Source organism: Natator depressus, chromosome 9, assembly GCF_965152275.1.
Source record: "Natator depressus isolate rNatDep1 chromosome 9, rNatDep2.hap1, whole genome shotgun sequence".
NCBI lineage: Eukaryota > Metazoa > Chordata > Testudines > Cheloniidae > Natator > Natator depressus.
The window spans coordinates 42,210,382-42,223,416 of record NC_134242.1 but is presented as its reverse complement, the minus strand read 5'-3'; the positions used below and the strand labels follow the sequence as shown (position 1 = coordinate 42,223,416).

The window sequence follows — 13,035 nt, the reverse complement described above, 5'->3', positions numbered from 1 at the left end:
GGTGGACCTATGAGGGAAGTGAGTCAGGCTGGCTGAAAATGTTCTAGCAAAACCATTTTTAGCCAGAAAATTGAGTTTTTAATCAAACTTTATTTTTGTGGAAGCTGGCTGCTTTTTGTGGAAATTTATGACTTTTTTCAAAAAAAATCCAACAAACCAAAACAAAAATGTTTCTGCCAAAAACCATATTTGTTGTTTTTGGTTTTTTATAAAAAGTTGAAATTTTCCACAGAAAATGTGGAAGACATTCCCCCCACCCCCCCATTTTTGTTGATTTATTTTGCACAGTCCTGCTCCTGTGTTTTGCAACCATTTGAAGTGGGTTCAGGTGTTGCCAGATGCCTTGCCAGCAGCTTCTTCCCATTAGAACCAGTGAGGATCCAGTTTCAGACCTCTGCTGGCCACAGATATGGTGGTATGACACAAAGAAGGATGTGGCCTTGCAGCTGACCAGGCTGCAAGCCAGTCTGAGCATTTGCGTGCATTGTTGGGGACTCAGAACAGATAATTGCACCATTGAGCATGGATCTGGGTGTGAAGCTGGGGGAGCTACATGTAGGATTTAGCTGGCCAGCTTTGAAAATAGGACTCCTTGGCATATTTCAGTGACCCTGAAGCAGTGAGTTTACCCTTCCCAAACACATCTCTTTCCATAGCTGTCTTTCCTGTATTTATATGGCCCAATCTTTCTGTAATTTTCATTTAAATTTTTGGTGGAGGGAATTTAACATGAGAAATGTATTGGATCAAAATCAATGATTCTCTGGCTTATCCTGTGCCCTTTGCTCTGTTACAGCAGCCCAAAGATGCCAGAAATTGGCTAGGACTTGTGATTTCCCGAGCATGGTGAATACCCCACATGTGTACAGCCATCTTAGGGTTCTGATACGACCCACCTGCAGCTCTCATCTTTTAGGACGTGTTGGGGGTGCAGAACAAAATGGAGGGGGTGGAGCTGGAACACACTGTGTCTGGCAGTCTCCACCTGACAGAGGATTGTAGCCAATGGGAATAGATCAGAGCAGCCTGGGGGAATCTCTATTTTCAAAAGGGGTGCCCTAAACTGCTCTAATCTATATGGGCAGCAAGTCTGGTGTAGAACTGGCTCTGGATCAAGGACCCACAATCAGCTCCCTTGCTCCATGCCCCCACACAGCAGAAATTGGCATAGCAGAGAATCCGCCCTCAGACATCTATCGTGAGAAATATTATCTTGTTTTAATCTCAATTTTTCAGTCCCCTGAGAGCAGGTTATCAACTGGAAAGATTTTAGCACTCGTTTCCTTTCTGCTGCCACGTGTATAGGCATAAGATCAATTCTAAAGATCTAATTTTAAATGGACTCAGTTCTTCATGAAGTTTGATATTTGTACTTTTAATATATATCACTGCCTAATTTGCTCATGTTCTTTACATGAGCTGCTAGAATACAAGATGATATTATTCGCCAAATAGCACATTAGTCAAGGAATGTGAACTGATGAGTGTTATCTGACTGGCTATCGAGTTAGGTGAAAATGAAAAGCAAGTGAATTGTAAAATTTATTTCATAAATAACACATTATTCATCAACTACATGATTGACGAACAGTATCCAGCTGCTCTTGTCCTTACGATGGACCTGGTCCAACTCGCATTCAAGTCAGTGCCATTTTTTCCATTGATTTCAAGGGATGCTAGATCTGAAGCGCTAGAATCTTTGGCCTCAGGACAACTTCCACTGGGTTTGTGTGGTGGCAGCTGAGCTGTAATGTGGCCATTGTTCAATATTTTTGTCTTCACTGCTTATAAACCTGTTACTGGGAGCATTCAGTCTCTCTCAGTGACTCAAATTTGCTGGGGGGCAGGCAGCGAGAGAAGGGTATGTAGCCATTCATTTTTTAATTGTTCGTTGTCAGTGGTGCTAACTGCATTTAGCAGCTGTTATACAGCACTAAACCCTGCTATAGTTGAAACTGGTTAAGATTTGGGGGAAGAAGGAGGAGCCATTTATACACGACGTGGTGACAGATGTTGTCACTTCCTGAATTATTACTGGAATTGGGTTTTGATGTTAACTAAGCCATAAAGATGTTCACCTGCCCCTTTTCTGCACTGTAGACTTCTGCTGCATTGCAAACTAGTAGTGCCTTCTGTAAGCATGCAATGTTAGCTGCACTTTTTCCATCCCTGCCAGACAGTTACACCCCATTCAATTTCATTGACTGAAAATGGTGGGGCCCAATCCTGAACACGAAAACATCTTTAGTCATCATATTTAGGAAGGAGAACCACACACATGTCAAGGAAAGTGTAACGTTTATTAAAAGTACTAGATGAAGCATGAAATTTAAATATTTTTATAAAGAAAGGTCAACCAAAAACCTTTAAAAACTGAAGGGAATGCAACTGGGAACACTGGCCAAATGTTGCTGTCTCTGCACCTGTCTCCTTGCCCTCCTCCTGACAGGGCATGTGATGGGGGGAAAATCACTCTTGGGGAAAGCTGGGTATGCCTTCTGCAAGGGGTTTGGGAGGGTGGGCATTTGGGGGGGCTCCAGGACTCTCAGAGACTCATCAGTCCCCTCCTTGGATGCTCAGTGGAGTCCTCCTGCAAGGGATTTTGGATGCCGGTGGAGGGGTGAGGTCCCGAGGGCCCTGTTCTCCTCCCAGTCACTCGCGGGACAGGGGGAGTCCTTGAAAGAGGATCTTTTAGTTCAGTAGCACTCTAGGCAGCAGCTAGAGGGGGAGGTGGCATTTCATGGGCAGGTTCAGTGGCCTCAGCAGCAGGTAGACCCTGAACTCATTCAGCTACCAGTTCAATGAGCCTCTCCAGTACAGAATGCTCCTGTTCCCTGTGGCTTTCCTCCTGCTCCAGGAACTGGTTTATCAATGTATCTTCCTGCTTAAGAGCCCAATCTTCCAGTACCCTGAGAAATTCAAACTGCTTTTCATTTCTCCTGTCCATCCCTATAAGCAGCTCTTCCAGGTCCTTCTCCATCTGCCTCTACCATCTCTGGGTTGCTGCTCCTGTCTACCTGGTGGCATGGTTCCCCTCTCAGGTGCCAAAGGTCCTGCCAACTCTAAGAGAAGGGTAACATTATCTTTTGCCTTTGAAAGAACCCAAGAAATCTCCCCAGATAACATAACTTTGCTGTTGTTGGCCACAATATTGATACTTTTCAGCATTCCGGGAATGTAACTGTTCGAATATCCTTGGTTCTCAGATAACATAAGTAAGGAGCAGAGGCTACTAATGGTAAGAAAAATGTACTAATGTGTTTAAAAATTTTAAATGTTCATTGGGGGGAAGGGTGGCACTTCCTTAGAGGGGCTATGTTACCAGGCCTTTTATGCTATTGGACAGTCCACCAGGAGACTGAGATGTTGCAATTCTTAATTTGTAGGTGATCTGCTATCCAGTGGAATTCACAGAGCCAAGTTAACTGGTAGGCCCTGGGATGTGGGAGACCTATTTTTGAAATCCTTGTTCAGCCTGATTTGGAGAAGGGGCTTGGGTCTCCTGTATCCCTGGTGAGTACTATACCAGAAGGCTCTACGGTCAATCTCTTTGCCTCAATGAATATTTCATCATTCCTACAAAGTGGAACAGCTTCAACAGGAGAGACTGAGAGATCAACCCCAGAATATCCTACAGCCCAGTGGTGAGGGCACACACATGAGACCTGCATTCCAATCCCTGGTGTAAGGTAGGCAGAGTGGGGATTTGAACCTCCCACATCTAAAATTAGGTGCTCTAACCCCTGGATATTGTGTTTTCTGAGGAACAAATATGCTGTCCCACTCCAAAAATTCCTGCTCTGGTCTTCCTTCGCTGTCATTTGTGCAGGTTAGACATGTTCAGACCCTGCAGGTGAGATAGGTGGGGAAACGTGTAGTTGAAGAATCCCACTGAGGCTTAGGCATGAGCTATGGCACCAAACAGCTCGGTGTCATCAAGGTTTAAGCAGTTTGGTGCAAGCCTACCATCGGAAACCTCGGTGCCTAGGAGACTTTACTGGTAGAAATTCAGGCGCCAAGGGAATTTAGGCTTCCAGGGTTAGGTCTCAGCTGAGCAGGAGTTTTGAGGATCTCAACAGCACCTAAAGTGGCAATTAAGATGCCTACGGCCCTTTATGGATACAGCACTGAGTCTGCTTTAAAAAAAAAATCAATGCATTTGAAGACTTTGTTTAATTGATGCTAGATACAGGGTAGGATTTTCAAACACCCATAAGTGAATCAGGAGCATAAATCCAATTGAAAAGTGTGTCTTTCTTTCTTTCACTATTTATTGAGGAAGTTTTAACAAGTTTACAAATCCTTACCATGTAAATATCAGAAACAAAGCAATCATTACAAGTTAGTTTTTGTTTAAAGAGAGATTATACAGGAATATGGTCTGCAGATCTTCCTATTTAACAAAGATGTATTGATGCTCACGCTATAATGTGGTAACACCCATGTTGTTTTTAATGATTTTATTAAATTGAGTCAATCTTTGTATGCACATATTTAACAGACCAGGTATGGCTATCAAATGTTAATAATAATAAAAATGAACAGGTGTGCTGTATTTGTTTGTTTTGCAGGTGAATGTGCAGTAAAAGCTGTGCTATCCAGCCTTATACCAACAGGAAAGCTCTATAAATCAGCACTGCTAATCTTCATAGAAAGTCTGGTTGATAGTCTGATTGGTGCGGGGCCGGCAGACTCCCTACCTGGCTCTGTGTGGCTCCCCAGAAGCAGTGACATGTCCCTGCTGTCCCTAGGCAGAGGAACAGCCACGAGGGGTTCAGAGTGTGGAAAGAGGTGTGGTGCTGGGGGTTGGGGTGTGGGATGGGGTGTGGGGCATGGGCTCTGGGAGGGAGTTTGGGTGCGGGAGGGGGCACGGGACAGGTTTCGGGGTGCTGGGTGCAGGGGGCGCTCACCTCGGGCAGCTCCCTGCAAGCGGCAACCTGTCCATGGTGCTCCTAGGCGACAGAGGCGCAGCAGGCAGCTCTGCACGCTGCTTCCACCCACAGGCACCGCCCCCACAGTTCCCACTAGCCGCAGTTCCCGGCCAATTGAAGCTGCAGAGCCAGCACCCGGGGCAAGGCGGGGGCAGCGCACAGAGTCGCTTGCAGCGCCTTGGCCTAGGAGCAGCAGGGACAGGTCACTACTTGCGGGGAGCCGCCCGAGGTGAGCACCCCCTGGATCCGGCATCTCAAAACCCCTCCCGTGCCCCTGCCCTGAGCCTCATCCCACACCCAAGCTTCCTCCCAGAGCCCACTCCCCACGCCCCCTTCACCCAAACTCCCTCCATCTTAGTTAAATGGAATTTGTCACTTACTGGCACCCCCCATTCCCTCAACTTGCTGGATAAAAATGTTTTTACTGTACTTTGAGTATTGAATAAAAGGTAACCAAATATCTAAGTATCCCTCTGTCTATTTTTCTGTCTACTATTTGTCATAGACAGATTATTTAGTCTGCAGAAGAGAAGAATGAGGGTCGGATTTGATAGCTGCTTTCAACTAGCTGAAAGGGCGTTCCAAGGAGGATGGGGGAGGGATAGCTCAGTGGTTTGAGCATTGGCCTGCTAAACCCAGGGTTGTGAGTTCAATCCTTGAGGGGGCCATTTAGGGATCTGGGGTGAAAATTGGGGATTGGTGCTGCTTTGAGCAGGGGGTTGGACTAGATGACCTCTTGAGGTCCCTTCCAACCCGGATATTCTATGATTCTATGATGGATCTAGACCATTCTCAGTGGTACCAGATGACAGAACAAGGAGTAATGATGTCAAGTTGCAGTGGGGGAGGTTTAGGTTGGATATTAGGAAAAACTTTTTCACTAGGAGGGTGGTGAACCACTGGAATGGGTTACCTAGGGAGGTGGTGGAATCTCCTTCCTTAGAGGTTTTTAAGGTCAGTCTTGACAAAGCTCTGGCTGGGATGATTTAGTTGGGGATTGGTCTGCCTTTGAGCCAGGGGTTGGACTAGATGACCTCCTGAGGTCCCTTCCAATCCTGATATTCTATGATATTTTCCAAAATGTGTAAATACGTTAATTCTTCTCTAACCACAACTTCCCATATTGTTTTAAACCATGATTGGCCTCTTTTTCTAAAAAACACTGGGGTGCTTTTGAAAACCGTATCCATCCACTGCTTCCTTGTCCAATAAGTCAAGTTGAATCATAAGAGGAATTACTGCTAAGCCATCAGCAGAGGCCACTCTACAAAGATGAACAGGAAGATGCAAATTCAATTCTTGAGGAAGATGCAATGCTCTTAGAAATACTGAGCAAGCCAATGAGGCTTTCTCACTCCAGAGAGGACAGAGCCATTAAGCAACCATGAGATTTTTTTTGGTGCTCTGAGTACCAGGTGATGTCAGCTGGAACAAAGTCTGAGTCTATTAATTGTTGTGTTGAAGCTTTTATTGTGGAGTGAAGTGATAATTGTTTTGTGGAAGCTAAGCCAACAGGTAACTTTCATTCATTCATGATTATTTTTACTTTGTTTTCATTTTTGCACTGCAGTTTATTTCCTTGCTTCTCATTACTGTCAGGAACTAGATATATGGGAGGGTAGGTACAACTTGTTTTTAAGAGGTTTGTGTAATCAGTGTAATAAACAGGCAGCAATCAACTAACTCTTTGAATTATATTACACTGGTCAGACATCTCGGGAGTTTGACTTAATGTACTTTGTTTCTTCCTGTAATTTTATTCTGTGTGCTTTTAGTCTCAAGTGTCTTCCAGGTGTGATGACTGGGAGAATATCACACACAATTTACTGTCAGTATTCAATAGTACAGCTGGTTGGGGATTTTCTGACAAAATGTGTTTTGAAATGGAAATTTTCATTTTTTAAAAATTTTACATTACTTTACATTTCAAAATTTTAGTTTATTTGTACATAACAAATAAAGGTTAACCAATTTTTAAAAGGTCAAAATTGAAACAAAATGGTAAAAAAATTCAAAATCTCAAAGGAAAACCATTTTCCACCTGGTATCTCTCAATAGCATTTTTAGCTGAATAGGCTTCAGCCATGTTTTCTCCCCTTTTATGTTTGCTTACCTGGACTATTCCAGCAATTCAGTTTTACTAGCAGAAAGTAAAACAATGAAATATTCATGAAGTATAAATTTTACCTTCACTTTCTGAGCATGCAGACCATAACCTGACTGCAAGATTTATACTTATGCAATGAGGGAGCAAAGCAATAGTATGTGACCAATAACACCACTGCAACATACTTCAGATTTGGAATTTCATTTTTTTAATAGCAACCAAGAAAGGAAAAAGAATTAATGAATCATGTGTCTGATAATATTGAATAATGAATACAGCTGGAGAACATGTCAGGCTGCTGGTGGACATTTTATGAACAAAATAAGGAAGTGACATTTGTTGCTGAAATTATTCATTAAGAATGAGTCACTCAATTATAATCCTGCCAGTGTTAAATCAGCTTGTTTCAGGTCAAACTGCGATTTTATTCTGAAAATAACTTCATCTGGAAGAGAGGATTTGGGGCTATGAATAATAATTTTGTCAAAAGTGCGCAGCATAGCTCTTTGAACATCACTCAGACCTGCTGTGCTGTTACTTAGATTGTCAAATGCCGGAGCCTTTTACAATGATGCACTCATGGTCAGTCTGTAAACGCTCCATAAACTGCTCCCCAGGTGAACCTGGTATATAGTGTCTAACCTCCCATAGCTCTAGTCAGGTATAAGATTGTCTCCTGCTTTAACTAGGATTTCTCTTTTGACAAATCATACTCCAAAACCCTGGTGAGATATAAAGACCATCTCAAATGATCAGACTTTTGCAGCAACTCAAACTCAAGCAGCTCTTGAAATGTTGATGGTCATTGGAGACGGTCTTTCTATTTACAAATGAAATGTGCTTATCTACAGGCTGACCAGGTGTGAAAAACAGAGTGTTTGTCTCATGGGGCAGGGCTCTATTAGTGGAGGTCAGGGAGGTATGAACAGAAGGTATTGGGCTGCATGGAAGAGGAGGGGGCCACCAGAAGGTGAAAAATTGCTGCCCATTTCTCAATGATATTTTCTATGCTTTTGTCTTCTATTTTTCTTTCTTCTCTCCCCTCCCACTTGCCACTGTCTGTCCCTTTTCCCTCCCTGTCTCTTCTCCTCATAGATCCCCTCACACTCACTCTATGTGGCAGGTTTGCTCTTTCCGTCTGTCACATCCACCTTCAGAGCCAAATCCTTGACCCCCATTCCAGCGCTCTTGTGCTGCCCACAGCAGAGAATTGTTCAGCCACCGTAGCATCTATATGTAGTGAGGCTGGTTTTATGTGCAGTTTGGCTATGTTAACCTTGCGGTGGCATGTTTATTTTAGGTCCCTTGTCATCATAGTGTCATGAGAATCAGTAAAGCCCTGAATACTCTGACGAGAAACAGGCTGTCTTCTGTGCAGTAATAACCGTTATCCCTTCTGCCTCAAACTCACTTCCCTTTCTCCAGCTGGTCCAAACTCCACTTAAAGTTACAGCCTATTTATCATAGCACCTAGAAGCCTCTAGTTATGGGCGAGGGCCCTACTGTGCCTCTTTGACAGGCTCCTTTCTTTGGAGCCTGCTGCATCCCCAGGCTTTGTAGGAGGACAATAGGTGTTCCACCCTGATCATCTGCCTCACCAGCTGCAGGACCTTGCCCAGTATATTGAATGAGAGTAACGCCAGAGCAATGGGAAACTGCTGTCCCCTAGGGCACGGACTGGTCCTACTAAAAAATATCTGACAGCTGCTGTCTCAGTTCATGTCTGGGCTGCTCGGCATTGTATGTTGCCCTGGTCAGACTCTGAGGCAAGCTACCACCCAGGAGGGCGGTGGTGGTATCTAGTACAGATAAATCTGCCTTCTCTTGGACAGCTTACCCTCCAACGTCAGCATAGCAGTTATGCCTGTTAGACCCCTCCAGACCTTCAGCATTTAGCCCAGCCCCAGAGCCCCACAGGAAGTGTTGGCTTCACTACTAGCCACTTGTTAAAGAGGAAATTAGCAGGGTTGAGGCCTGTCATGTTTGCACTAAATGACCTATTCTGAAGCCACTCAGAGTATGTCTACACAGCAAAGAAAAATCCGCATCTGGCCCTTGGCAGCCAACTCAGGTTCACAGGGCTTGGACTGTGGAGCTGTTTCATTGCTATGTAGACTTCCAGGCTGGAGCCCAGGTGCTCAGACTTTGCAGGGTGTGTTTTTCTTTGCAGTGTAAACATACCCTTGCTGCCTTCCTCTTCGCTGCAATGACGCCAGCGGGGGGAGGGGGGACCTCAGATACTCTGCTTCAAGAGTAAAGTCACTTTTTGTGAAATTAGAGGGAACCATGTCACATGTACTGACTTCCTCCCCTCAACATTCATTACTTGTTAATTTGCAATGGGTCTAGTATTATTTAATGTATATCAGTGAGGTTCTACTGCATTATGTGACTGCAGATCTACAGTAAACATCCTGATGTTATCAGACAAATAGCTCTAAAAACACTTGCTTTGCATGATAAGGTAAGCTTTAGGGCAGTGGTTCTCAAACTAGGGCCGCTGCTTGTTCAGGGAAAGCCCCTCGTGGGCCGGCTGCTTTGTTTACCTGCCGCATCCGCAGGTTCGGCCGATCGTGGCTCCCACTTGCCACGGTTCGCCGCTCCAGGCCGATGGGGGCTGCAGGAAGTGGCACGGGCCGAGGGTTGTGTTGGCCGCCCTTCCTGCAGCCCCCATTGGCCTGGAGCGGCAAACCGCGGCCATTGGGAGCTGCGATCAGCCGAACCTGCGGATACAGCAGGTAAACAAACCGGCCTGGCCCGCCAGGGGCTTTCCCTGAACAAGCAGCGGCCCTAGTCTGAGAACCACTGCTTTTGGGGACCTCCTCCAGAAAAGCACAAAAGCAAAATTTCAATGAAAGAGAGGGACCAATGCAAAATTCAGAATAGAGTCCTGCCAATATCCAAGGTAGTAGGAGCAGGATGGATTGATTTATATCAGTGATTTAGATCACTGATTTTAAACATGATTTAAAGTCAGCAAACAGAAAACCTTGATTTAAATAATCAATTTTTAATCTTGTTTTGCATTTGTACTGAGTTACTCTCCTAAAGAAAGCTTGAGTCTCATTGTTGATATAATTTGGTACTTTGTTTTGCTAAACAGGCGAAAACACTATAATTATACACATTTATTTAAGCATAGTTTAGCATAATTCTGAGTTTTATTGTTACATTCTTTTATGTTTTAAAATGGTGAATGATTCATTTCTTATTGACGAGATGATCAACTTTTTATTTGTGATTTGTGTCACGCTGCATTTGGAAGCAAATTGGAAACCAATTAAAATTGCAGAAAAACAGCATTTTAAAATTTGTTTTTACTAGTTACATAAAACTACTTTGTGTGCTGGAGCAATAAGAAAAATTTTTTTTGCCCAAACATGTTTTGCATTTAAAACTCACTGATTTATTAAACAAAGGAAGAATTATCTGCAGTCAGTGAATTTTGAATGAATTGTTTCTGGTCACCACATCCTTCAAGGTTTCAGATGAGTAGATCTCATCCTCTCATGCCTCATTTTTATTGATAGGTTAGAGGAAGAAAACAAGCTTTCCTGCGTTTTTCAACTCCCAATCACTTTCTCAATTTTGAATGAACTAGGCAATGAACTGAACTAGTTGATTAAACTGAAACGAAGAAAATTATTCTCTCGGAACCTGCAGAAGAGGCTGTTACTGTCCAAAGCTGATTTAGCATTTCAACATACCCGGGTCCAGGGGCTTAATCCACCAATTCATGCTTTCATTTTCTTTAAAACTTCAGCAGCAAACATGTGCTACTTGAATCTTTTTTTTATTTAATTTAAATTTACTATGGTATAGTAAGGGATGGGCAAACTACGGCCTGTGGGCCAGATCCGGCCCACCAGCTGTTTTAATCTGGCCCTCGAACTCCCACGGGAGAGCAGGGTCTGGTGCTTGTCCCGCTCTGGTGCTCCAGCCGGGCGCAGGGTTAGGGGCCGCTCTGTGTGGCTCCCAGAAGCAGTGGCATGGCCCCTCTCTGGCTCCTATGAGTAGGGGCAGCCAGGGCGCTGCGCTCTGCACGCTGGCCCCACCCCAAGCACCGCCCCCGCAACTTCCATTGGCCGGGAACTACGGCCAATGGGAACTGCAGGGGCAGTGCCTGCGGACAGGGCAGTGTGCAGCAAAGCCGCTTGGCCACGCCTCCACGTAGGAGCTGGAGCGGGGACATGTGGCTGCTTCCGGGAGCCGCTTGAGGTAAGCACCGCCCAGAGCCTGCACCCCTGAGCCTCCCCTCGTGCCCCAACCCCCCTTCCCCAGCCGTGATCTTCCTCCCGCCCTACAAACCCCTCCATCCCAGCCCAGAGCACCTTCCTGCACCCCAAACCTCTCATCCCCAGCCCCGCCCCAGAGCCTGCACCCTCAGCCGGAGCCCTCACCCGCACACACACACACCCCACCCTCTCCACCCCAGCCTGGAGTCCCCTCCCTCAACCTGAACTCTTCATTTCTGGCCCCACCCCAGAGCCCACACCCCCAGCCAGAGTCCTCACCCCCTCCCACACCCCTACACGAATTTTGTGAGCATTCGTGGCCTGCCATACAATTTCTATACCCAGATGTGGCCCTTGGGCCAAAAAGTTTGCCCACCCCGGTATAGTATAAAATTATACTAAATTTAAAATAAAAAATATACTAATTTAAATTTACTAGACTATGGTATATAATTATACTAAATGTAGGCCTTGGCATAGGTTCTCATAAATTTAAATTTAATTTTAATAGGTTTATTTTAAAAAAAAAACCATATAACTTAAACTTTAAAATATTTTTTTTAAAATCCAACTTTTTTAATCATTGATTTTTATGCACTCTGATTCAGTCATGGGGCTGTTGAGGGACCAGGGAAATGTAGGGAGGCCATTGCTGCCTTATTGGGAGGGGAAATCTTATAGGGAATGTTTATCAGACAATTTGGCAAGGGGATGCAGTGGGTCAAATAAGAGATGAGCTTTTGTTTTTAATGAAAAGAATCATGTTTGTTATATTTCAGGTCTTTGAAACCTCGTTCTATAGCAGAGGTGCATCGTAATGACAAACTCAACAAACTGCAACAACAGTCTAAAATTGAGTTACAATGTTCAGCTCGTTCAAGTCATTATTTATGCCACAATTTTCCCTTTTGGAGCCATATTTAATGTCCTTGCCTTGTGGGTGTTCTGCTGCAAACTGAAAAAATGGACAGAAACCAGGGTGTACATGATCAACTTGGTCATTGCAGACTGTTCTGTAGTCTGCACCTTGCCTTTCACAATTTACTTCCTCTGGAATGATTGGCATCGTGACACGCTGTGCTTAACTATACAGTCTATATATTTAATAAATATGTCCATGAGCATCTACATTATCACTGTCATCTCGGTCGACCGATACATTGCCATAAAGTTTCCTCTGAAGGCAAAGAGTTTAAGGTCACCATGGAAGGCTGCTCTTATCTGTGGGCTTCTTTGGGTATCAACGATAACTGGTCTGATCGTAAAACAAAGGAGAAACGAACGTTTGTGCTTTCAAAAGCTTTCCACAAAACCATCAACCGGTTTTCTATATCTCTTCATCTTCATTTTTTTAATTCCACTAATAATAGTGTGCTTTTGTTCCATGCACATCATCAGGAGTCTTAAAAAAAAGATTATCACCAATTCACACAAAAATAAGCTAATCGAGAAAGCTATCTATATTGTTTCTGCAAATATGATTGTATTTATAGTGTGCTTTTTACCTGTCCAAATTGGGATGCTTGCTAGGTTTGTGATGGAAAAAAATTTAGTTAACTGTCTTGCAATCCAGAAGATTAGAACTTTTATTACTGTTTCCACATGTATAGCAAATTCTAACTGCTGCATGGATGCCATTTGCTACTATTTTGTGGCCAAGGAATTTCAAGAAGCTTCTTTCTTTCATAAGCCCAAATCTCATCACTCTGAGACAAAGCAAACCCCCACCTCTCAGTTGAGGTCAGTCGAAATGCTGGTATAA

General features: G+C 44.1%; 1 protein-coding gene and 1 long non-coding RNA gene across 2 annotated transcripts in view; both read left to right on the top strand.

Annotated features, from left to right (window-relative positions):
* LOC141993451 (uncharacterized) overlaps positions 1-4,666 on the top strand; it is a 193,104-nt gene extending 188,438 nt beyond the window's left edge. The window contains exons 2-3 of the long non-coding RNA XR_012640865.1: positions 3,387-3,689; positions 4,572-4,666. This is a non-coding gene — a long non-coding RNA (uncharacterized LOC141993451). The remainder of the gene's footprint in view (positions 1-3,386; positions 3,690-4,571) is intronic.
* A 7,424-nt stretch (positions 4,667-12,090) lies between these two features.
* LOC141993709 (G-protein coupled receptor 35-like) lies at positions 12,091-13,035 on the top strand. Its single transcript, XM_074963254.1, has one exon. The coding sequence runs from the start codon at positions 12,091-12,093 to the stop codon at positions 13,033-13,035; it is 945 nt and encodes a 314-aa protein (XP_074819355.1).